This window comes from Eumetopias jubatus, unplaced genomic scaffold (genome assembly GCF_037043125.1).
Source record: "Eumetopias jubatus isolate StellerSeaLion01/CBP00866 unplaced genomic scaffold, mEumJub1_p1.0 scaffold_15, whole genome shotgun sequence".
Taxonomy (NCBI): Eukaryota; Metazoa; Chordata; class Mammalia; order Carnivora; family Otariidae; genus Eumetopias; species Eumetopias jubatus.
In genome coordinates, this window is record NW_028274821.1 from 87619117 (window position 1) to 87645034 (window position 25918).

A 25918-nucleotide genomic window follows, 5' to 3' on the forward strand; every position below is an offset into this window, starting at 1 on the left:
TGTAAGATGGAGTGAGACAGCCATGACCACTATCCGAGAGGCCCGGTACTAGGGGTGAGACCTTGCCCAGTTCCAGGAATGATAGCTGCGGTGCAGCATCGGAGCCCCCCAGACACGGCTCAAGCGCCCCAAAAGCCGCAGATGGAGAAAACTACAATCCCCATGGTGCCGCAGGCGGCACCTGCGCACAGCGGCCAGCCCGCAGCGCCGTGACCGCCCTCTGGCGGCATCCTGGCGCAGAGCTCCGCTCGGCTCACGGAGGGGCGGGGGGGGGGGGGGTCCGCGGCGCAGGCAGTCGGAGCGCGCGGCTGCAGCGGCTGAGCAGGAGCCGGGAGCTGGAGCGGCGGCTGATTGCAGCCCGCGGGGCCCGCCGCAGCCATGGGCAACCGCGGCATGGAGGATCTCATCCCGCTGGTCAACCGGCTGCAGGACGCCTTCTCCGCTATCGGCCAGAACGCGGACCTCGACCTCCCGCAGATCGCCGTGGTCGGCGGCCAGAGCGCCGGCAAGAGCTCGGTGCTCGAGAATTTCGTAGGCAGGTAGGAGCGGCGCGCCCCGGAGCGCGGACTGCCCCCAGCCCGGGTCCCCGGGCCTCCGCCCCCGACGGCGCCGCGACCTCGCAGCCCTTGGCGCTGCCTCCGCGGACGGCGCGCCCCCCGCCTGCAGCCAGACGGAGGGTGCCCCCCCACCAGAGCCCCTCAGGGGCTGCAGCGCCCCCCGCTTGTCCGCAAACGTCGTCAAGCCACCGGCCACGGTATCACGCCCCCCTCCTCCGCCACATCCTTTAGGGAAGACGGCGCTCTGCTAAGAGACCCTGGCAAAGGGTGCCCCCTCCCCCAGTATAGGCACCAAGGGGGCCTGCATTACTCAGCGCCTCCCTTTGGCTCCCGCGTCCCTCGGAGAGGGCAGCACCCCAAGGGCAGTGCCCCCCAGCCCTAGGCTCCACGGAAGACAGCTCCCTCCCCCAGGAGGATCCCTGGAAAGTGGCTAGGGACCCCCTCCGCAGCTGTGTCCCTGGGAGAGGACAGAGCCCCCGGACATCGAGGACCATGCACAGCCTCCCCCCTCACACACACACCTCTGCAGCTCCCGCCGCCATCCGTGCGCAGCGCGGCGGCGGAGGGAGGAGGGGGTTGGGGGTGCTGCAGGACCAGGAGGGGGGTGGCCGTGAGACCGCTTCCGATCCTCTTGCGAGCCGCGGGTACCTGGCTCCGCCGCCGCCCCTGGGTGGGGGGCGCCTGCCACCGCCGCTCTCCCCTGGGCCTGGCAGAGGGATCGTAATGGAGGGAGAAGGCGGCGGAGGGCAGAGATGACTAAGACAGGGAAGCAGGATGGCGGGGAGGGGGGAGCCATTTGCACAGCCTAATCCCCCTCCTGGCTCTGATCCCATAGGGCGCTGGGAGGGCCAGGTGGCGGGGAGTGGGGGGCAACCGCAAAGACAAAAGGTCCTGGGTTTAGGGGGGCAGGTGGGGTCGTGACCCCCCCTCCCCGGGATCCCCAGAGAAAAATGGAGTCCGGGATGGCTTTTTGGTGCGGAGAAGGAGGATGGTGCTCTCCCGGGAGGGGGATGGGGGCTGAGCAGACAGGGAGGAGGCAGCGACACCGGCCGGCCTCCTGCTCAGGCATCTCCCTCCCTCACCTTCTTCAGAAACCCTAGCTTTCTCCCAGTGACCTTCGCTGCTAAGGAAGCAACTGGCCTGTGAGAGATGGAAGCAGAGGCCCCTCCCTCCGAGGGGCAGCAGTTCCGAGGGGACATCCTGGGTCCAAGCCAGGTTCTGCTGTGAAGCCTCAAGAGAGTCATTTGCCCTGTCTGAGCCTGTTTCCCCACCTCTAATAAGGACAGTTGCACTGGATGGTTGTTCCTGCCCCTCAAATCACCTGGGAAGACCAGTGCCAACCATGGGGCTAAAGGGAAGGGTTCTGACGGGAGCAGTGTATCTGGGAGATGTTGGAAAGCCACCATGGGGGCGGCTGGGCCCATCTGGTCAGCAGCAGGGGAGGCCGTCTGTCTCTTGGGGATGGGCTCCCACAGAGCCCCACTCCTGCTCACGCGACCCTCAGAGCTTCAGAGACAAACAGGCAAGAGATACAGATGGGCCCCTTCCCTGTGGCCCAGCAGTCAGGGTGAGGGGGTGGCAGGGACTCTGGACACAGCAAAGCCCAGAGGCCTTAGTGCTTTAAGGAACACCCACGGAAATGCAGCACTTTACAGTGTACAAACCATATTCCTACCTTTCGTCCATAGAACATTTGCTGAACGTCAGCTTATTCCAGGCTGTGTGCTCTGGCCATGAGGCATGGGGCGGGGGGGAAGGTGACCTCAGCCCCCCTCTGCTGAGCCCTTCTCATGTGCCCCACACCATTCTCCACAGGATGGCTCACAGCAGCCCCATGAGGCAGGTACCATAATGCCCATCCTGCAGCTGAGGGAACAGACCCCAAGGTTAGATGCCTTGCTCAAAGTCCCCCAGCCAGGAAGGTCAGCATCTATTAGATTCCAAAGCCCAGGTTCCTAATCTCAGCCTTGAGAGCCTCTGAGAGCCAGGCCCTGAACTGGGCACAGGGACATGCAGGTGCATGGGCCTCCATCTTCCCTCTCTGTAGGATGGGACCACGGACGGTTGCTGCCCTACTTTCCTGACAGGGCGGTGCGGGACTCCAGGGAGTTCATGGGTGTAAACACCCTTTTGTAAACACGTGGGAGGGAGCTGTTGGTGGTCAGTTAGGCTTGGGGACCCATGTGCGCCAGGGCCAACCTGGTTCCTGTCTTCCTGGAGTTCACTGTCCAGCCAAGGCAGGTGCCAGTAAGTAGGCAACATAGCAGGCCGGCATGGCCACAGCTGACTTGGGCCCCTGTTAGCTTGTTGAGTGGAGTAGGATGTGGACTGTGTCCCCGGAGGCCCTGGTCCTCTCGCTGCCCCCAGCACCCCGGGGCCCTCTGACAGTGGCCCTGCAGGAGGATGCGCAGGGTGTCCAGGTGCAGGCCCAGGGCGGCTGAGGAGGGCTTGGCCTGAGGTGGAGGAGTGGGTGGGAAAGCGTTATTTGATCCTCATGAAAGCTAGTGAGGAGACCACAGCTGGGGCACCCGGAGGGAATTCAGTGGGGCCCCTAGCCAGCCCCACCTGCTCCCTCATGGGCTCCTGACCTCTCCGTCTAGGGCTGGGTCCCCAGACCCGTGAGCATGGAAACAGCCGCTCCATCTCCCGGGGCTTCCCAGGAGCCAACCCCCCACAGAGAGGAAGTGGAAAAATACACCAGAGGGACCAGAGGCTGCCCCGGGCCAGCCTGGGCTTCTGTGCAGCCCCGGATGGCCCTGCTGTCGACTTTGCAGTCATGTGGCAAAGCAGCTGCCCGGACCCTGCTAGGACTTGTCTGGGTCCATGCTCTTTCTTCATCCCCCTTTTACAGAAGGGAAAACTGAGGCTGATTCACTCAGTCATTCAGACATTTGTGGAGTGTCCCCAGTGTCACGGCGCTGGAGAGTCTAGGGTAGAAAAGACAAAAGCTTTGCATTCCGAGGGGGAAACTCTGAAATAGTAAACACAGGAGCGCATATGAAGAAGACAGAGAATGTGGTCAGTCCTGTGGAAGGGAAAAGGGAGGTCAGAAAGGGTTTCTAGGAGGGGGTAGCATCTGAGATGAGAAGCCATGAGACTGAGAAGCATTCTAGGCTGAGGGAACAGTGAGTGCAAAGGCCCTGGGGCGGTTAACAAATGTGGCATGTTTAAAGAACAGAAAGGAGCCCCTGTGGCTGGTGTTTGGTACGCAAGGGCAGCGTGGCATCAGAGAGGTAGGCAGGGGTTGGATCTACAAGGCCCTGAGGCTCTGATGAAGAGTTGGGTTTATTTTCATTACTGCCAGAAGCTTTTAAGTAGTGGAGTGCCTTGAGCTGATTCCACCAAGTGTGTAACTTGGGGAGGGGGCGGGGGACAGGTGAGGAGGCTGATCTAGTGCGCAGGCGCTGATGGGGGCCTGGGCCAGGACTTCCACAACGGGGAGGGGGAGAGCGGTGGGGTTCAGGGTACATTTTGGAGGAAGTCCCACATGACTTGCCGGTGGATGGGATCTGCAGGGTGAGGAAGGAGGACTCAAGGATGACGTCAGTGTCTTTGATTCTGCGTGGGTGTTGGTGCCGTTACCGGAGGACGGGAGGAGCAGGTTTGGGGGGGCAGGGGCAGGACCAGGAGCTCGATTTTGAGCATGTTGAGTTTGAAGTGTAAGGTGGGCAGTGTGGTGATGAAAGCTGGAAGCTCAGGGGAAGGCGGGCTGGAAGTGTAAGTTTGGAAGTCGTCCATGGCGTAGAGGTGGGATTTAAACCCATGGGAGTAGATGAGATCATCTCGGGGCGAGTGTAGACAGAGGAGTGTGGGCAGGGCCCCAGGACACCCCAGCATTTTGGGAGCAGATGCCTGCTGCCCTGGGCCACCCGACTTTGCCCCCGGCTCCACGCCCCCTCCCTGTGACACCTGTCCAGGACCAAGAGTGGGCTGTCCTGGGACAAGCTCTCAGGCTACGCTCCCCTCCCCTCACTCTGGTGCCAGGTAGGCTAAGAAATGGGTAGCACCCACCCTCCCTGCCCCGTCAGCCCCTGGGGAGGCTGAGGCCAGTGGGAACGCAGCAGAGGGGCGGAGGGCGCAGGCTCTGGAATGGGACCTGGGTTTGTAGCTCAGCCCTGCCATTTACAAGCTGAGTGACCTTGGGCATGTTTCTTAAACCCTTCTCAGCTCCTAGTTCCTCATCTGTAAAATGGGGATAGTAATAGCATGTCCCTCTTAGGATTGTGCTGAGTATTGAGATAATGCCCACGAAACACTTGGGGTAAGGCCTCGTAGAGAGGATGTGCCAGGTTTGTTCCGCCTGGACAGAGGGGCAGGCTGGGAAGCAGCTGGGGGGCAGGTGGGGGCAGGGGGCCTTGTGAGTGGGCCTCTGCCCAGAGCCCAAGGGGTGGCCTGAGAGGCAAGGCTTTGGGTTTCCCTAGTGGCTCTGCCTACCCCTGCTCAGGCTCCCTGGCTCCTACCGGTCTCCTTGCTCCTTCCTCCATGTTCTCATCCCAGCGTGGGCTTGGTGCCGGTCTCTGGCCTCTGAGAGCCCCTCTCTTCGTCATCCCTGGGCCCTCCGGTGGGGGACAGCCCACTCCGCGTTACTAAGCTCTCATCTTCTGAATACTTTGGGATACATCTTAGTGGTTCCAATTCCCAGACTTGGAGACTGAGTCCAAAGAGGATTAGGGGATATCCTGAGACATCCTAGGTGGAAAATTACTGACTGGAGGGGGCAGAGGGGACTGACGTTTGCTTCTGTTGAAAGGAGGGTGTTGTCAGAGGGGCAAGAGAAGGCCCCCTGAGGAGGGGGCCTTGCGGGTGGACCTGAACAAGAAGCCGACCCGGTCAAGCAAAGGAGTGGACACACCCCAGGTGCAGGGTCCCATCCGAGCACAGGCCCAAGAAGAGAAGGAGCCCAGTGGGTTTGAGAACCCAGACAGAGGACAGCGTCACTGAGGGAGGAGTGGAGGCCCCAGTGAGACCAGGGAAGTCGGGAGACACCGGCGGCCCTCAGCAAACACCCACACCCACAGAGCCGACTCCCTGTGCTCCAGCCTCCATGTGCTCAGAGTGAGCCCCTGCCGAGTGCTGAGCACACATAACCAGACTCACCTGCTCCACCCAGGCCAGAGAACATCTTTTCCAAACCCCCGCCCCATCCAGTGGCCCCAAGGAGTCGGGAATGAAAGGTGACTCTGGCAGACAGCATCTGATCCAGGCTCCAATAGAATCGAGTTTCCCTGACCTTGGCTCGGGCTACAGGGTCAGAACCTCGGTGGGCGATGGGAATGCGGGGGGCAGGGGGGCAGCGTGGAGGAAGCCAGTCTAGGGCCCGGTGTTATTAGGTGTGGAACAAGAGCAAAAATGGAGGCCCACGTGCCAGATGTCTAAATATTCCAGTTATAAATCAAGCTAAGGGATCGCTGAATACAGTACATCCTGCCCTCCCACCTTGACAAACACACTTTCATAAGAACCTGGCAGACTGGGTTTGAATTTAGAATTTCAGACTCCTCAGAGTTCCGTGATGGGGTGTGGCATTATGGGGACAGGTGGCCCCTCTCCCCAGGCTGCCCCTGTCTCTTCTTACTCCATCCTGCACCAGAAGGGGCCTCCCGGGCTCACATGCCGACACCCTGCCCTCACATCTGAGATCCATCCGAGATGCCAGGAAGGATTCCCTCCCCCCCCCCCCCCCGCCGCGGCTAGGCAGGGCAGACCCTGGAGGAGGGCTTGAGACCAAGAGGGAATTCCAGAGCACTCAAGTGTGGCCTAGGAAGGGTGCATAGGCTCCAGCTGGGCACCGACCCTTGGCCCCTGGGGACCCCTTGCTCTAGAGATCCAAAGAGCGACCCCTAGAGCATGGGGCAGGGGTCCTGATTCCCCATGTCCAAGGGCAGTGCTGATTATTATTTTCTTGGAGCCAACAACCTGTTGGTTGGAGGAGCAGACTATCATCTCCTGTTTTCAGATGGTGAGATGGTTCAGAGAGGGTAGAGAGCTGCCTGAGGTCCCACAGCAATGGAACTAGAGGCAGGACAGGAACGGGTACCGGTCCCCTGCCTCATGTCCGTCCCTCTTCGCCCCCCCACCCCCGCCGCCTGCTTGTGCACAGATCACACCCCTCAGCTTCTCCTCTGCTCTTCTCGGTTGTCTCTCTGGACTCTGACCCCTCCCCGGACTGAAATCCAGCTAAGGAACAAGAGCTGTATGGGGTCGGCTAGAACCATTGCAGGCACCTTGAAAAAAAGACTCTTGGCCTTGGAAGGTGGTCAAGGCCGTCTCCTAAAGGGCATCTTCCCACTGCCCTGGCCAGAGGCTCCGGGACCAGCCTCCCCTCCTGGGTCACCCTCCCCATGCGAGTCCGTCCCAGGCCCTGTGGATCCTGCCCCTGGTCCGCCCACCTTCTTGAACCTCAGCTGCCCCCACCTTTGTCTTAGCCCCGGGGGTGGCCTTCTCTTGTGCCTCCACCCCGTTCTCTGCCTGACAGCACGGAAACGCTCTATGGCCTCCCAATCTGACCCCCTCTGCTTGAAGCCCTCTTTGGCCCCTGACCTCCAAACCGAGCCCCTCGCTCCTGAGTTGAGCCCCTGAGACCTGCCTTAGCCAGCCCCGCTTCCGCCTCTCCCTGTGGGTCCACCCTAGTATCTTGCAGGTCGTGGAGAAAATGCCCCCCTCACTCTCCTGCCATATGCTGTCGTCATCTTCACCATGCCCTCGTCCTCCTTCACTGGCTCATCCTCTGAGTCTCACATCAGCCAACACCTCTTCCAGGATGCCTTCCCTGACCACCCTCTCCCCCTATGACCTGCCCCTCGCTGTGTGGGATAGGGCTCAGTGTTCTCCCAGGACGAGGGGCTGCAGAGGAAGAGAGAGGCCATTGCCTTGGGCGGAGGGCTCCCAGCAGACAGCAGTTCCAACCACGGTTATATGAACATTTCACCCGTTTATTAGTGCCTCCTCTTTCATCACTCCTGCTCAGATGCATCTGATCTGAGCACAGGGAAATGAGGCCACCGGGCAGGATGCGGAGAAAATTCTCAGCAGGTGGATGCACACTCCCCTCTGACCTGAGTTCCAAATTTGAAGGAACACAATGCACAAACAGGGCACCTAGCCCACATGCGCTCAGGTGGCTCATGGCACCACCAATGGGCACCCTCCCTTAGAGCCTTCCACAGCCAGGATTGCAGGGCATCCCCTCAGCAGCCCTTAAGGAGGGAGCTGCTGGCCTGTGTCCCATTTCACTAATGGGGAAACTGAGGTTCGGAGCAGGGATATAATTTAGTGGTGGAGCTGAGATTCTTTTGCATCGAACTACTGGTGATAAGCAATAAGGATCCAGGCGTAGCTCTGTTATCGAATGACTTGGGAAATGCCCTTGATGAGCTATTAGGCAAACATAGCCACTACATAAGTGTGGACTGGAGCCCAGTGTGTGTATGTGGGCACGTGAGGGGTCTCTGACCGTGTCTCTCATCACAGCAGCCTTACACAGCCATGCGAGGATCAATCAAGAGTTTGCGGGGGGAGGGGGCGCCTGGGTGGCTCAGATGGTTAAGCATCTACCTTCGGCTCAGGTCGTGGTGCCGGGGTCCTGGGATCGAGCCCCGAGTCGGGCTCCCTGCTCAGTGGGGGAGTCTGCTTCTCCCTCCCCCTCTGCCTCTCCCCCTCTCTCTCAAATAAGTAAAATCTTAAAAAGAGAGAGAGAGAGGATGCAGGGGGTGTGCCTAGCAGCCTCTGTCAGTATAACATGGGACTCTTGATCTTGGGGTCGTGAGTTCAAGCCCCACCTTGGGTAGAGAGAGTAGTTAAAAATAAAGTCTTTTTCTTTTTTTAAGATTTTGTTTATTTATTTGACAGAGAGAGACACAGCGAGAGAGGGGACAAAAGCAGGGGCAGAGGCAGAGGGAGAACTGGACTCCCCGCTGAGCAGGGAGCCCGATGTGGGACTCGATCCCAGGACCCTGGGATCATGACCTGAGCCGAAGGCAGACGCTTAACAACTGAGCCACCCAGGTGCCCTTAAAAATAAAATCTTAAAAAAAAAAAAAAGGGATGCAGATTTCTTTTTTTTTTCTTTTAAAGATTTTATTTATTTATTTGACAGAGACAGACACAGCGGGAGAGGGAACACAAGCAGGGGGAGTGGGAGAGGGAGAAGCAGGCTTCCCGCAGAGCAGGGAGCCCGACGTGGGGCTTGATCCCAGGACCCTGGGATCATGACCTGAGCCGAAGGCAGACGCTTAACGACTGAGCCACCCAGGCGCCCCGGGATGCAGATTTCTTAAACAGCTTTATTGAGGTATAATTTACATGCCGTAAAATTCACCTGTTTTTAGTGCACAACTCAATGATTTTTAGTGTATTTACAGAGTTGTGCAACCATCATCACAGTCTAATTTTAAAACACTTCCAGCACCCCAAAAAGAAACCTTGTGATGATGCAGATTTTCAAGCGCCCGGCAGAACCTCTGACCAACAGTCGGCGAGCCATCAGTGTTTGCCATGATTATTATCGTAAATGATAAAATGTTTACAGTGGTGGTCCCCAGGTGCTGGGATGATGATTGTTGTTGTTTTTTTTAAGATTATTTATTTATTTATTTGACAGAGAGAGACACAGCGAGAGAGGGAACACAAGCAGGGGGAGTGGGAGAGGGAGAAGCAGGCTTCCCGCCGAGCAGGGAGCCCGACGCGGGACTCGATCCCAGGACCCTGGGATCATGACCTGAGCTGAAGGCAGACACTTAACGACTGAGCCACCCAGGTGCCCCTGATGATTGTTTTTTATTTTTAAACATTTTGTGTATTTTCTGAATATGTTTTCAAAGGGAGAACATAGGATTTTTACAGGTAGGAGGCAAAAGAGAAATCTGTTTCCATCTTGAAAATATAAAGTCATCAACACTTGCAAGGGAGGGAGGGAAGGATAAGGAGGAAGGAAAGCTCATCGCTTTTCTTTAGTAGGAAAAACGGTTGCCGAGGGGAGAGTTTGCACTTCGGAGTCCAGAGCCCTGGGTGCTCTCCTACCCAGCCACCAACTTGCACTATGACCTTTGGCAACACTCTTCCCTGCCTTGTGCCTCAGTTTCCAAACCTGTACAATGCCAGTGATTTGGGGAAAACTAGAGGAGCTCGTCTTCATTTTTTTTTTCAAAGATTTTGTTCATTTATATGAGAGAGAGAGAGAGTGAGTGAGCACAGAGGGAGAGGGACAAGCTGACTCCCCGCCAAGCAGGGAGCCCGATGTGGGACTCCATCCCAGAACCCCAGGATCATGGCCGGAGCCAAAGACAGACACTTAACCGACTGAGCCACCCAAGTGCCCCGAGGAGCTCGCCTTCAAATCATTCTTTTGGCCAGCAGGGCTGCCCCGAGGGCCAGCTGCCTGCCCTGCTCCATGATGGGCACTGGGGCCACCGTGGTAAATGGGACCAGCCCAGTCCCTGCTCTCAGGACATCAGAGCATCAGGGGAAGCCAGGCCAGGACTGCCCTGAAATGTTCAAACCTCAGCTGGAAATTCATGGTCTGTGTGATGTGGGCATGCCTGGGGCCTCCTGGGGCAGCAGGAACAGAGAGGGACTTGTTGCCTGGAGGCCGCCTCACCTCCTCCCCACTGTATTTCTTGGCCCACCCCCTCCCTCGCCTCCACCCTAGCTCCGTGCTTCAGAAGGCACCTCAGAGCTGGCCTGCCTCCCTTGCCTTCCACTTTCAGGAGCAAGATTTGGCTGGAAATATCCTGGCGCCCCCTCCCACTCTTCTGGCTGTCCCCCAGGAGACCCACCTTCCAACTCCCTCCCTGCTGCATCGTTTGGTGGGGGCCCAGCCTGTGTTCTCAGCTTGCTCAGCAAGTTATGTTATTTATAATCATAATAGCTACCATTTCTTCAGGCATCAAGGTATGTGAGCCTCACAGCAACCCATTTTACTGATGTGGAAACTGAGGCTCGGAGAGGTATGGTCACTTGTCCACAGTGACACAGCTCCTGAGTGGCAGCTCTGACATTCAACACCAGGCCTGTCTGAGCTCAGGGCCTGGGAAACAGGAGACATGGAAGGAAGGCGGCTGCCAGGTGCGCGCCAGATGGAGCCTGCTGCTTGCTGGTGTTTGCATTCAACAGGACCTGGGAAGCAGGGTCCCTGAGCTCTGGCCCCAGATCTCAGGTCCTAGAGTAGAGTAGGGGAGGGTCACTTTGGGCCTTTGGTGTACTTCCTCCAGACCCCTCTGGGTAGGACGGTGCTAATTCGGACACGGAGGCTGTGGCCCTTGAGGGTCCCAAGAGGTGTTTAAGGTGTTTACTTCATCCTCCCTGTGCTTCAGGTTTGAAGGTGTCTCTGCAGATGGCAAGGCAAGGCCTCCTCGGGAAACCACCATCTGTCCAGAAGGAATGGGGAGAACTGGCATGCCACCACGCACCCCTCCCACATGGCTCCTGGGGCTGGTGGGCCCAGCACACTTTCCTCTGTCGTCCCTCAGCCTAAGCAGGAGCTGGGTGGGAGGTGTGGGGTGGCACTGGCTGGAGGCCAGACCGGGCTGAACCCCCACTTTAACAGAGCGCCATGGGACAGTGTATCCAGGTGGAAGGCAGGAGCCATGGAGCTGTTCAGCCATGCTTGCTCCCTGGAGCGTTGCCTGAACACCTACTATGGGCCAGGCCTGGGGTTAGCACGGGAATCCGGCAGGGAGCAAAGATCTCACAGTCCGGACGTGTGAACCAGCCAGTGCTCTTTGCTGCCTGCCCAGGCATGGGGCCCTGGTCCCCTCTCCGCCACCTCTCCCGTCACAGCTCCTTGCATCTCTCGGGGCCTCTGTCCCCTCCTCTAGACAATGATGGAGGAATGACATGGTCTCTGAAAGCTTCTCCTCCTCAGGGTGCATCATTTGCCCCTAACCTTTCGTGGTCAGAATCCCGAGATCTGAGTCAGTGCCTGGAGGAAGCGGGCAGAGTGTTCTGTGGGCTCTCACATTCCTTGCTGAAATTTGGGAACTCTCCTAGAGGGGGTGCTGAGAGCAGGCAGCACCGTGGGCAGCCCCCTGGAGCTGCTGAGTGCCTACTATGTACCAGGCCCGGGCTAAGCTCTTTGTATGAAAAGCCTCCACAGACCTTCTTGCAGCCCACGTGTGGTCGTGGATGATGACCAGTTTCTATGATGCTGGTTTGCAGCTGAAGGTTTTGAGGCCCAGAGAGTGAGGCCCAGACTGCCGAATGGCCAAGGTGGGATTCGAACCCAGGGCCTCTGCCTGGCATTGGCTCCTAACCACTAAGCTTGAAAGGGAATATGAAAGTGACATGGGGTTCATGTTTACAATCCAGATTCCCTCTCCCCTACCCCTGCCCCACTAGCTCCTAACCCAGCATATCTGAGGAACATGCACTTTAACAAGCTGCCCCTGCAGACCATGTGAGGGCCTCACTCTGAGAACCTGGGGCGGGACAGAGATGGGGCCTCTCCCCACCCAGGCACCCCCATCCCCACCCTGGCCCCAAGAGATCCTGGTCTGAGGAGGGGCTCTACTCCCACACATAGCCCTGCCCCTCTAATCTCTGCTTCCCATAAGCTTCTTGTCCTTTAAGTAGCCCTGGGGAGGCAGTGACTTGGGGAAGCCTGGCCCAGACCCCTGACCACACCTCCAGCTGGGGCCTGGGCTCCCCGTACCCTCTATGCAGCACCTCATTGGCCTCCAACCCGCAGGTCTGCTGCGGCCAAGTGGGTCCATCTGTGCAGTGGGCCTGGGGCTCTCAGGGAAGAGCTCCAAGGAAGGTCCATGTCTCTGCGTGGGGGGCTTTCTGTGGGGAGTCCCATCCTTCCCAGCTCCTCCTGTAGTTTCCATGGCAACTCCTGTTGCCATGGTATTGCTGGGTGAGGAGCTGGTGGGGGAAAGGGTGGACCCCAGGCCCCCATGCCCACCCAGCCTCCTTGAGAACAGATGTCCTATCTACACAGCCCTGGGGGTTTCCAAATACTAGAGAGTCACCCCCCAAAGGAGTGAGTAAAGGATGGGAGAGATAGAGACAGGAGCTGCCTCCCCCCCACCCACCGCCCCGTTAATCCCCTCCTCTGCGCTGCCTGGTGCATCTCCGTTCCAGCACGTGTCACACTGCATTGCATTATGTTTACTTGTCTCTCTCTCTCACCACACTGTGAGCTCCTCCTCCGGGTAGGGAGCTGTCTGACTCATCATCTCGCATCCCCGGGGCCCAGCACAGGGCCTGGCACAGAGCAGCTGCTCCCAAATATGTCCTAGATGGAATTTAATTGAATTACATAAAAAGCCAAGTCTGGCTTTTTGGGTTGAAGGACGAGCAGAGTTTGACAGGAGACTTCCCAGCCTCTGGGGCCCAACAGGCCCTTGGGGTTGAATCTGAGCTCTGCCATTCCCATCTGGGTGACCTTGGACAGGTCACCTCACCCCGAGCCTCAGTTGCTTCATCTGTAAAATGGTCATTTCCATGTCAGAGCCCTGTTTTGAGGGCCAGGGGAGTCAGTCAGCATTTACTGAGTGCCTCTTACGTGCTAAGCCTTGGGCTAGACAGGGGGATCCCGTGGTGGACAGAAAGATGCTGGCCCTGCCCTTCTGAAGCTCAGTCTTGCAAAAATGAAAAGTGCTTGCCTAGCACCTGGAAATGATGAATAAATGCAGGATTTGTCATCCTTCTCCTTCCCCACAGAAGTAGCTGACTCCTCCCTATTTGCCTCTCATCCCCCCAGAGGAGGCGCAGGGGCAGGAAGAGGTCTCCCCAAGGCCCCAGAGGAGGCCTTGAACCCAGGAGCTTGGGCCTACTCTGCTGTGCCTGGGACCCTCCCGGCCGGAAGGGGATGGGGGCAGTGCAGGAAGCTGCATGGTCCAGGTCAGGCTCTGGGATGGGAGTAGGAGACCTGGGTTCTTCTCGGGCTCAGTCCAAGTCCCGTAGGAGCTTGAATGTCCTTTCGCCTTCTTGGGCCTCCATGTGCCTCTCCATGAATGAGGTGGCCAGCTGGATCCCTCTGGTCCCTCAGGCTGTAGCCTGCCCCCCGCTTTCCTGCATCCTGGGGATCCCATGACTGCAGTTCTGACAGCCTGCTCCCTGAAGAGACCTCCGCCCTCATGCCTGCGCTGGCCTGGGTGGGGCCGAGGGTGGGGGTGGATATGAGAAGAGCTGACAGGACAGAGAATCAGCACCCACAAGAGCTGGCCAGAAAGACTGCTGAGGTTGACACTGGCACGAGCAGATATCTGGGGTATAGACATCAGGTCTGGGGCAGTGACTCGGGGACCCCTCAGGTCCCATCCTTCAAAGACTGGGTCTGCAAGGGACTGAAGCGCAGGGAGCTCTCACAGGAGGGTCAAACAGATCTGTGTCCGGAGTCTGCTCTGCTGGATACGGACCGTGCAGCCTGAACACCTCTGAGCCTCAGTCTCCTCATCCGCAAAATGGGGACAGTAACAGCACCTACCTCACAAGGCTATTGTGTGGAGTCCATGAGATATTGCCCACAAAGAGCCTGGCATGCAGTAGGCACTGAAGAAGCATGAATTTTTTTCCCTTGCCTCCTCCTTCGCCCCACCCCTCCTCATCCTCAACCCCAGCCAGATGGGGCCCCCTGGGAAGGGGAAGTGAGATGCTGCCCTTCCCCCACAGCGGAAGGGAGGGGAGAAGGTGCAGCTCCGTTTTCTTGAGATCCACTTGGTGACCACTGGACACTTGGGCACCCCGTGCCACAGTTGAATGGCAGTGGCTGGGTTGGCACATGGACTTCTTTTTGGCCCAAAACCAACACAGGGCATCCCTGAGAGAGATCTGGGGGTTATGGGTCTTGTCTGCTGACAACTCACATGCATAAATCTGTGACCCAGGGTACTTGGGGGAAGTCCTTTCCACCTTTCTCGGCTTCCATCTCCCCTCAGTGACACGAAACCCCGGGGCTAAGGTGTGGTGGGCACTTTAGGAGAGCACTGGGGCTCCCCATGGCAGGACAGGTGCCCCCAGGACAGAGGGAGCCTATTCAGGCCTTGACCCTCCGCTCACTCCCAACTCATTGCAGGGACTTCTTGCCCCGAGGGTCAGGCATTGTCACCCGACGCCCCCTCGTCCTGCAGCTGGTCAATGCCACCACAGGTACGTGCTCTCATCCACCAGCAGCCCCACCAGCCTCTCCAGCCTCCCCACTCTATCCGCAAGGAGAGGTCCGGCCTAGCCGCTGAACTTGCTTGCTATGTGACTTTGGCCCTGGATTCCCCGTCTGGACAGTAGGGATAAAAATGCATAACGGGGACATGGCGTTGTTGTGGGGAGGGAGGAGAGAGAAGGCAGTGTTTGGGGGTGTATGGGGGTCTATTCCCAGTGGAAGATGGAACCCAAGTGGGTTCCAGGTTAAGATGCTTACCCCTCCACCTTTCCTCCCCACCCCACCCCATTCTGGGGCAGAATATGCCGAATTCCTGCACTGCAAGGGGAAGAAATTCACCGACTTCGAGGAGGTGCGCCTGGAGATCGAGGCTGAGACAGACCGGGTCACGGGCACTAACAAGGGCATCTCGCCGGTGCCCATCAACCTCCGCGTCTACTCGCCGCATGGTGAGGAGACGTGGCCCCCGTCCCGGGCCTCCTGGTCCCCTTGCTTAGCTCCGCCCCCACAGCGACCACCTCCTCTGCCCATCCTAACCCCAAGCTCCATCCCGCCATGACTCTGCCCACCTCCGGCCACGCCCCTAACGGGTCCCCGCTTTAGCCCCTCGTTTCCCTAATCCGTCCACCTGCCGCCAGCTCCCAAGCGGATCCTCTCTAACGGGCCCTGTTCCTTAATCCGCCCGCCCACGGCCACGCCCCTCGCCTTGAGCCCGCCCTCTCGCCACCCTGTCCAGTGCTGAACCTGACACTGGTGGACCTGCCCGGAATGACCAAGGTCCCGGTGGGGGACCAACCTCCTGACATCGAGTTCCAGATCCGGGACATGCTTATGCAGTTCGTCACCAAAGAGAACTGCCTCATCCTGGCTGTGTCCCCGGCCAACTCCGACCTGGCCAACTCCGATGCTCTCAAGGTTGCCAAGGAGGTGGACCCCCAGGGTAGGTTCCTAAGTGCGGCAGAAGTGCAAGGCCCTGGGGCTCTTCTTTCAGTGCCAGGAGGAGCCACTCTGTGAAGAATAAAGGAGGCAGGCCGTGGGTTGAAGGAGGGTGTGGGGAGGGAGATGGGCAGAGCAGGTGGCAGCGGGAGCGCTGGTGGTCTCGGTGTGAGGGTGAGTGCAGATGCAGACGACCCTCTCCTGCCGGCCCCCCAGGCCAGCGTACCATCGGGGTCATCACCAAGCTGGATCTGATGGACGAGGGCACAGATGCCCGTGACGTGCTGGAGAACAAGCTTCTCCCCCTGCGCAGAGGTAGGCAGGCTCCTCCCCTGACACGCTCCACTGCCCCTCTCCTTCAGCCCACCCCGAAGTCAGGGCTGCTTGCCCCTGACTTCACCCCCTTCCACAGGCTACATAGGGGTGGTGAACCGGAGCCAGAAGGACATCGATGGCAAGAAGGACATCACGGCCGCCTTGGCTGCTGAACGCAAGTTTTTCCTCTCCCACCCGTCCTACCGCCACTTGGCCGACCGCATGGGCACACCCTACCTGCAGAAGGTCCTCAACCAGGTAGGAGCTCAGGCCTGGGGAAAGCAGCATGGGGACAGAATCATTTAAATATATTTTGTGAGGGTGGCCCACAGAGGCGTCCTCATCGTGTTTGTGATGATGGAGGGGAGGCAGGGGGGAAGGCAGTGTGGTGTAGGGGCAGAACTGGGGACTCTGGACGCCACAGGCCTGACACTCCATCTCTCTGAACCTCTGTTTTTGCATCTGTAAAATGGTGATGTTGGTGATAAAACAAGATCATTGTGCAGCTTCAGGGAGATACTGTGTATGGGGACCTAGTCAAAGCAAGCCCCCGAACTTGAGAATCCCCCTACCGGAGGCCTAAACACAGAGGGGACATGGGAGCAGCCCTCCAGACATCCCCGTCCCAGACACATTTCATTTGGCCCTCATGGTGTCTAAAATTCAGCTAATTTCAGATACAAATCTAGACTCTCTGTTTCTATTGAAAATTACGTGGGGTGCCTGGCTGGCTCAGTGGGTAGAACATGTACCCTTTTTTTTTCTTAAGATTTTATTTATTTATTTGACAGAGAGAGACACAGCAAGAGAGGAAACACAAGCAGGGGGAGAGGGAGAGGGAGAAGCAGGCTTCCCACTGAGCAGGGAGCCCGATGCGGGGCTCAATCCCAGGACCCTGGGATTATGACCTGAGCTGAAGGCAGACGCTTAAAGACTGAGCCACCCAGGTGCCCCAAGCATGTACTCTTGATCTCAGGGTTGTAAGTTTGAGCCCCACAGTGGGCGTAGAGATTATGTAAAAATAAAATCGAAGGAAGGAATGAAGGAAGGAAGGAAGGGAGGAAGGAAGGAAGGGAGGGAAAATTGCATTATTCATCCATGAATTCAGCTCATACACCTACTGTATGCCAGGCCCCGGCCTCAGCAGCTTTGCTTCTCATGGGCAGGGCAGTGGTGGGCAGGATCATGGCTGCCTTCTACCTCTTTCAACCTCACTGCATCCACAGGTCCCCTGGCATCCTGGCCCCTGCTTGGCCCTCTGGGCATCTGTATTTGTGACCATGGCCTTAACTCCTGTCTCATTCTGTGCTCCCACCCCCCCACCTCCAGCAACTGACCAACCACATCCGGGACACACTGCCGGGCCTTCGGAACAAGCTGCAGAGCCAGCTTCTGTCCATAGAGAAGGAGGTGGAGGAGTACAAGAACTTCCGGCCTGATGACCCAGCCCGCAAGACCAAGGCCCTGCTGCAGTGAGACACCCCCCCATCTCCTGACTCCCCAACACCCAGCGGCCCCTCAGCACAGGGCTCACCCAGGGCTCCCTGCATGAGGCAGCTGCAGCCCCCTCACGCCTTCCCACTCTCTCCACCCCCCCAGGATGGTCCAGCAGTTTGCCGTGGACTTTGAGAAGCGCATTGAGGGCTCAGGGGACCAGATCGACACCTATGAACTGTCAGGGGGAGCCCGCATCAACCGGATCTTCCATGAGCGCTTCCCCTTTGAGCTAGTCAAGGTAGGACAGTCTCCCCAGGGGCGGGGGTGGGGGTGGGGGCTTAGGACTACCCACCCTCCCCCCGCCTTGGACTTTCACACATACCTTTGCTGACCTGGGGCCCAACCCTGGGAGTGGGGCATCTGTCTTGGCGTTCCAGGAGCAGGAAGGCCCTGACCAGCTGTCTCTTGTTCTCCTACACAGATGGAATTTGATGAGAAGGAGCTCCGAAGGGAGATCAGTTACGCCATCAAGAATATCCATGGCATTAGGCACGTATTGGGACCGGGGAAGGGGGCTGAGCCCTGGAAGGCAGAGGGTCTGGTACCAAGGCACAGGGAGTGATGAAGTGAGCTGCCCTCAGGAAGGACCAAGAGCCCTGGTCCCCAGTCCCCTCCACCCTTTCTGGCTCCCAGCTCAAATAGGCTTGAGCTGGGGGAGGTGGACTGGAGGCCTGGGCCACCCCCTCCCTGCAACCTGCTGTCTTCCTTTGCTGTCCCTGGAAGCAGGGCCTGGAGGCTGGACCAGCTGGGCAGAGCCCAGGACATAGGTAGCTGGGGAAGCATCCTCTGGGCTTGGGCCCCCTGCCCATCCTCAGGATGAGACAGCCTCCCCAAGTCCTATCCAGGTAGCTGCACAAAGCTGCCAAACCACTGGGAAGGGCCTGGGATGGAGCATCTAGGTATTGGTCTGTGTCCTTTTAGGATGGGACAAGGCCTCTCAACCCTCCAGACCCTCCCATAGTCTCATTAGCCCCAAGTGGGTCCCATTCCACATCACTTCCCTCCTTCTAGCCAACCCCACGGCCTTTGGAACAGGAAGGGGGCCTGGAAAAAAAGATGTTTCCTTAAAAGCTTAGCCCCCTTCAGGGACCCAGATCCACACTGTTCATTCAACAAGAAAATTTAAAGCACCTGCTATGTGCCAGGCAGTGAACGAGACCAAAATGACCCTGCGTTTATACAGGTTCAATTCCAGGGTTTGGCATAGAAATTACAGACTGATAACTGCATTGGCCATGACACAGGAAAAAAAAAAAAAATCTCTTCTGGTCTTAAAATAAAATGTTTTATTCCCAGAAAGGCTCTTAAAGAGAGCCCAGTTTGGCAGTTTTCATACCATGTTTGGCCATAGCACCTTTTGTATGAACAGAATCTTCAGAGGAAGCAGGCCATACGTGACAATTACAAGCAGACCTTGTCTTGCCCCAAAGAGCGTCAATGGAAAGTCCTTCGTTAGAATCCCTCCCGCCCGTTTTACAGATGAGGACACTGATGCCCAGAGAGAGGGAGTGGGAGGACCCCAAGGGCAGAGTTCAGGGGGTCGGGGGGCCCCTGGCCTGGCACTCCTGGCAGGAGCTGGCCTATGACACTGTGCCCTTCTCCCGCTCCGGGCGTTCAGAACGGGGCTCTTTACCCCAGACATGGCCTTTGAGACCATTGTGAAAAAGCAGGTGAAGAAGATCCGAGAACCGTGTCTCAAGTGTGTGGACATGGTTATCTCGGAGCTAATCAGCACGGTTAGACAGTGCACCAAGAAGGTAACCCGGTGGCCCGGGCCAGCCCCCCCCACCTCTGCCCCCATCCTGCACTGCTGCCAGGCGATCCTTTCCCCACACCCCCCACTGCCTCCTCGGTAGCATGTACAGACCTCAGCGGGGTGGGAAGGCAGGCCACCACAGACTAAGACAGGGGGTCTCTCTGAGGGGGCCTCACCCACTCCCTGGCCCCCAGGCGCAGGGATCACACGTTGATAAGACAGGTGTGATGGTGGCTATTCACCCTGAGAGCCCAGCAAGAGCTCCCCCAGCTCAGGGAGAATCGGCCTGGAGGGACCCTGAGCCCCCTCCCAGCTTTGGGGGTCCCCTTTGGGGGCTCCAGGGAAGGGTCACGGGGACACCTTGGCGCTGCAGACAGGTGAGATACAGGGCCTTCTTGGGTGCTGCTCTGGGGGTCTGGATGGCTAGAGGGGTACAAAGGACCCAGGTCTCGCAGGTACCCCGACTCCCCACTGTCTTTCACCGCCCCCATTCTCACCCCAATCTCACTCAGGACCCTGCCCTTCCCTTCCATCCACATCCAACCTTCCAGGGACAGAGTCCTCCTCCATCTGTTACGTCCTCTGAGCTTCACAGAACCTCCCAAGGAGGGCGGGGCAGGGAGGATGGCACCCATGTCACAGCAAGAGAACTGAGGCTTAGGAGATCAAGTGACTTGTCCAAGGTCAGATAAGCTAGCAGGTGGCAGAGCGGCCACTCGAAGCCAAGGCTTTGGACTCCAAATCCAGTACTCGTTTGATTCCACCCCAGCCTCCCTTTCTTGCCTCTCCCCACTGCTGCCCTGGCCCCTCTCTACCACCACTTCCACTCTTTCTGTCTTTCCTCTTCTCTCTTTCTGTCTTTCCCAGCTGAATTCCTCCAGACCCTTTTGGAGGAGAGGCAAAGGATGCCCCTTGAGGAGAAAGGGAAGGGCAGGAGTAGAACCAGGAGCTGGAGAGTGGAGGTCAGGCAGCTACACTGCAACTCCAGGAGGCATCATCTGCACCATGGTCTATGCAAATGGAGCCCCCTGGAGTTGGGCAGTGCACAGCCTGGGCAGCTGGATGCAGCAATCCTGGTGGAGGTAGGGAATCGTGCCAGGCTTTGGAGTCAAGATGAAGTGAATGCAGGAGGTGTTGGCAAACCTTGAATTGAACAGAATGGGTGGGTGGGGTCCTGGCCTGGGTCAGCCCCTTAGGAGGACCCAAAGGCTGTGACAAAGATAGCATCGGAAAAGACAGAGAGGGCCGGCTCAGTGTAGCTGAGGAGTCGCGGCGGGGGCGGGGGAGCCCTGGGCAGAGGAGCTGAACTCAGTAAGGGGCCTTGTACAGAGCAGAGGCTTGGTCCCTCAGAAGCCCCCCAACCCGTACCCCACAGAGCCCTGCGGGATACTTGGCAGCACCTGGGAGGTGCCGACCCCGGGTGGCGGTAGGGAGGGCCGGTCCCACACTCACAGTGTCTTCTGTTCTCTTCCCTTTCTCTGTGTCGGTGTCTCTCCGTCTCCCCCTATGCCTGTGCCATCCTCCACTCCTGAATCCTGGCTCTGCTTGGCTTTCACTCCCCTTCTATTCCCCACCTGCCCACGGCTGTTCCACCTCCCGTCCCCCCTCCTCCCCGGGTGCAGGACGGGCCTCTTCACACCTGACCTCGCTTTTGAAGCCACAGTGAAAAAGCAGGTGCAGAAGCTCAAAGAGCCCAGTATCAAGTGTGTGGATATGGTAGTCAGTGAGCTCACCACCACCATCAGAAAGTGTAGCGAAAAGGTATGACCGCCGCCAGGGCGGGGCTGGGCCTGGCCGTCCCTTCCTCATGGCCATGGACTCCCGTGGGCAGAGCCATCTGCTGAGCAGGCCTGCCAGCCTCTCGGCCACCCACGTGGACCCAGATGCCTGTGCTGGCTGGGTGATTCTGGGCCCTTAGGTTTCGTGCCAGCTTATAACCCTGGGTCTGCTTACACTTACGATCCTTTTAGGCCCCCATCTCTGCTAGAAGACTTTGCTCCAACCCGAGCATCCTCAGCGGCCCCTTTTCACCAACAAGAATTACAATGGTGACGATGATAAGGGGATGGCGGATATTTGTTGAGCACCTATTATGTGCCATGCACTGAGCTAAGTGCTCATCTTTGTTAACTGACTTGAGCCTCCCAACGACCCTAAGAAGTGGGTCGTGTTATCCCCATTTTACAAATGATTAAACTGAGTCTCAGAAAAGGAGAGCAGAGTGGGATTCAGATTCAGGGAAGCTGAGGAAATAGATCTGGGATCCAGGCCTCCTGGGGTGGGGGAAGCTATCCCAGTTCCTCAAAACCAATTTGCCTAAAAGCATATTGGATTACTCACTTTATGGTAATCCGTATGCGTTCGACAGGGTCAGCCTCTTTTGGGTCTGTGACCTTTTAAATGCCTTCTTCCTATTTGTCTACTTCTGGGCATTCTGAGGATTTTTAGCCAGATCTTCCGAAGGCAGTTCTTTCCAGGGGAGTTCATGAGAATCAGGTGCCTGGGGGAGCCTCTCCAGGATTCAAATGCCCCTGCCCAGCAAGCTGAATCAGAATCTCAGGGAGAGCCCAGCCTTGCCTGTACTTGAAAAAGCTCCCTATGCTGGGCGGTGGGGGCATTGCTGCCTCAACTTCATGTTGCAAATAAGTTTCACGGGTTTCATGGCTCGTGCATAATTAGTCACGTGCGCCCCTTTCCTTATCCTGTCTCACTTTGCCCACTTTTGTGCCTAATGTGGACAGTAAGCGAATTAGCATCCACTCCAGGCCAGTTCCAAGTGGAGTGAAATCTGGGCTGGACTCCCCATTGCATAGTATTTACCATGACATCTGAGTCACGGTCCCACGGCATACTCAGCAACACAATCTTACTTTTGTTAAACTTTAAAAAACACCGAGTTTATCTTAAGCTGCCTCAAATCTCTTTACAAAAGAAGACAAGATATAACTAAATTATTTTAAACTTCAGCTTTTCGTTATAAAACTAATACCTTCTCAATTTTAAACATTTAGGAAATGCCAAAGCTTAAAAAGAAGGCAACAACCTTCCCTTTCCAGGGAGCCACTAGTGAGACTTTTGTACATTTCTTGCAAGTCTACTCCTTTGAAAGAAAAATTGAAACTATCAGTATTGATTTTGTTCTGATTGTACACGATTGTTACAAAAATATTCGAACAGCACAGAGAAAGCAAGTCCCTATAATCGTACAACCCTAAAAATAAGGACTATTAGCTTCCTAACTAATTACAAATATACGCCAGTTTTAACCTAAATGGGATCATACTATACACGCTGATTCCGGAACTCTTTTTTACTGAGCAGTGTATAATGGAAGCTTGTACATAACTACAAGATCTACCCTTGAACACAATTTTGGTAACTTCCCCACTTCTCCAACATTGCCCTCCAAAAAGTTTTTACCAATTTATTTCTCCAAATCTTTTTTTCCTAAGGTTTATTTATTTATTTTGAGAGTGGGGGGAGGGGCAGAGGGAGAGAGAGAAAAAAATTCCCAAACAGACGCCCAGCTGAGTGCAGAGCCCAACCGGGCTCAATCTCATGACCCTGAGACCATGACCTGAGCCGAAAGCTCAGTTGGACGAGTTGGACGCTTAACTGACTGAGCCACCTGGGCACCCCCTCCAAATCTTTTTTCTGTACATAGGTTTATTTACCCTGTTAGGTAGTCACACTGCGAATATATTAGCATCCTGCTTTTTCTTTTGGTAACACACATTTTGGGGAGGTATGTTACATAGTCTACATAAACCTTTTTTAGTGGTTGCATAATATTCTACTAAATAGATTTATCATGGTTTACGTAACAGTTTTTCTATTGGTGAACATTTCTTTTTTTTTTTTTTAAAGATTTATTTATTTATTTTAGAGAGAGAAAGACCACGAGTGGGCGGGGCAGAGGGAAAGAAAGAATCTCAAGCCAACTCCACGCTCAGTGTGGAGCCCAATGTGAGGTTCGAGCTCACAACCCTGAGATCAGGACCTGAGCCAAAACTAAGAGTTGAACACTTAACCAATTGCGCCACCCAGGCCATTTAAGTTGTCTCCAGTTTTTCAATATTATAAATAATCTGGCAATGAACATCTTTTTTTTTTTTTAAGTAATCTCTACACCCAACATGGGGCTTGAACTCATCACCCTGAGATCAAGAGTCACACACTCTACCAACTGAGCCAGCCAAGTGCCCCTGAACACCTTTGCCAATACAAATGTTTATTTTTCTTTCTCTAGGAATTTTTTCCTTAGGATAGATTCCTAGAAAACTGATTACTAGAATCAAACATTTAAAAACTGTGAAACAGTCTGCTGAATTGCATTCCAAAGGAAAGCAGTAATTATCGTAAATGGTAAGATTTTGGAAGCAACCCAGATATTCTTCAAGAGGGGATCGATTATGTAAGGTATCATGCGGTCAATGGCAGACAATAGCTATTAAAAGGGCAAGGCATATTTATTTCCATTCACATGTCCCTCCACAATGTACTGTGGGGAAAAAAGCAGGTTTCAGAAGATAATATAGTATTGGGGGAGGAAATAATATATGTAAACAAGAAAATTCCAAAGGCATAGTCATCAAATTGCTAACCATTATGTTAAGAGAGGGCAAGAAAAATAGGAATTTTTCCATTTCCACTTTGCAAATTTTAGTCTTACAGTGAGTCTGTAGATTTTTGTCAGCAGGAATATTGATACCAAAAACTTTAAAAAGGAAAGCTTATAAATTATTTCTAAAAAATAATGTTGCCTTTTGATGTATTTAATGAGTAGTGATTTTGTTTCTTTACATGGCAAAATTCACCCATCTTCTTTATTCCCCCCCCCCCCGCAAATCTTCTAAGGTTAGCAAGGCACCCCTGCCAGAGGTTTCTAAATAGTCAATTCTAACACTTCCCAGGCCTGCTGGATTACAACTTTCCTCTCTGGATGAAATCTGGAGTTTAATGTCGCCCATGGGATGTACTGCTCAATCCTCCCAAGGACCCTGAGAGGGAAAGTGCTGTTACTGGCCCATTTTCCACATGGAGAAACCGAGGCTCAGAGAGGTTGCAGTTACTTTCCTAAGGAGAGTCGGCAGGGCAGGGGCTGGCTTTGAAACAAGAGTCATGTGGCTCCCGGGCCTGCGTCCTTGGCCACTCACTCATGGGCTCCAAGCTGACCGCCCCACTCAGCCAAGGACTGAGAAAGAAATGTTCCACTTTAAAAACTGGCTAAAAGTCCTGGAAAGGCTCAGAGACAGCCAGAATGGAAAAAGATGCTCAAAGGGAACAGAACTTCTCAAAGAGGCTGAGGCTGCCTTGTCATGTGTGACACGTGGAAAACCTGACAAATGTAACATCCAGGCGGTTAGTGGGAGAATTGGTCATGCTGTTTGGCAAACTGCTCCCCCTTCCCTCCTTGCCCACCTCCCCCCCCCACACACACCCCTGCCACAGCCCTGCCCTGGGAGGAAGCACTTGGGACCACCTCAGAGGAGGCCTCAGAGGAGGTGACTCAGTCCCAAATCTCTACCCCAAGTTGGAGACTTCAAGGAGCAGTGGAGCCCCTCCTTGGGCTTCGTGGGGTAGCGGGTCCACCAGGCCCGTCTAGCCAGTGTTTGTTTGGAAGCCTCGGTCTCGGGCTACCTCTCCCCCAGGTCCCCTGTGCTTGGCCACATCAGCCACACCTTGGCATATCCATGGGATGGTCGGGGGCACGGGGGGGCGGGAGCTCACATCTCTCACGTCTACCTCTCCTGGGCATCCAGGGTGCCACTTTCTTCCCCATCCTCCTGCCTCTCCCCATGCCCCCTGCCCCATCCCCTTGGCCTCCATCTTGCCCTCAGGATCACTACCTGTGACCCGGGCACGCTAACCTGCAGGTCTCTTCCCACGTAGGGGGATTCACCTGAGGGGCCTGACCCAGGCATGGGAAGAGTGACAGGACTGGTTCAAGATTTGCCCGACCTGGGTCCCATGTGACCACCAAGTGGGGAGGGCAGGCCAGCAGGACTCGAAGTTCCTGTGGGTGGGCTCCCCATCGTCAGCTCAGCGAGGCCCCCTCCCCGAGGAGGAGCTGGTTCATGAGCCAGAGGGGCTGGTGTCCCCTCACCCTGGCAAGGGGGGCGAAGACATCCATTCTTCATTCATTCTCTCATTCCTTCAACCTGCCCTCTCTGAGCCGAAGCCGTGTGCCTGACCTGCCACTGTCTTCAGGGCAATGACAATCCAGTTGTGGGGGGGGGGGCACAGAGAGGCTCCTAACCTAGCTCTTGGGGGTGGTCAGGGCAGGCTTCCTGGAGGAGGCGGCATCCAACAGTCCTGCAGGAGAATGAAGCGATGTGGGCTTTGTCCAGAGCCTGGCTGAGATGAGGGCAGAGTTCACAGGCAGAGGGAGGAGGGTTTCTGCCTCAGTTGATAAAAACTGGAGGGAAATGGGTACTGGTGAGCTCCCACCCCAAAGGAGTGGGGTAGAGACAAGTTGGCTGGGCAGATGCTGCTGGGGATGATGGTGCCAGGCCGGGGCATGCAAAGGGAGGCAAAACTGGGTGGATTCTACCAAGAAGGCCCGGGGCCCAGCCAGGCCCCCGCGGGGTACTGCTCATGCTGCTGGCACCCCACTCCGCATGCCCCCCACCCCGTGCCCTCGCATGCCTTGCCTGGGGCTCCTGCATGTCCTGTATGTGCCTGCTGGTTTCCCCCTGCCCCCTCCCTCAGCCTGACTCAGGAGGCCAACTGGCACCTCGGGCCCTGCCCTCCCCAGAT

At 56.3% G+C, this 25918-nt stretch overlaps 1 protein-coding gene across 1 annotated transcript in view; it reads left to right on the forward strand.

The window, feature by feature from the left end:
- Window positions 1–355: 355 nt before the first annotated feature.
- Window positions 356–25918, forward strand: part of DNM1 (dynamin 1) — a 43698-nt gene continuing 18135 nt past the window's right edge. The window contains exons 1-10 of the mRNA XM_088018751.1: window positions 356–539; window positions 14572–14645; window positions 14955–15104; window positions 15392–15595; window positions 15808–15906; window positions 16004–16164; window positions 17236–17378; window positions 17506–17641; window positions 17825–17892; window positions 19022–19160. Of these exons, the coding sequence (XP_087874877.1) occupies window positions 379–539; window positions 14572–14645; window positions 14955–15104; window positions 15392–15595; window positions 15808–15906; window positions 16004–16164; window positions 17236–17378; window positions 17506–17641; window positions 17825–17892; window positions 19022–19160 (1335 nt within the window). The 5' untranslated portion in view covers window positions 356–378. The remainder of the gene's footprint in view (window positions 540–14571; window positions 14646–14954; window positions 15105–15391; window positions 15596–15807; window positions 15907–16003; window positions 16165–17235; window positions 17379–17505; window positions 17642–17824; window positions 17893–19021; window positions 19161–25918) is intronic.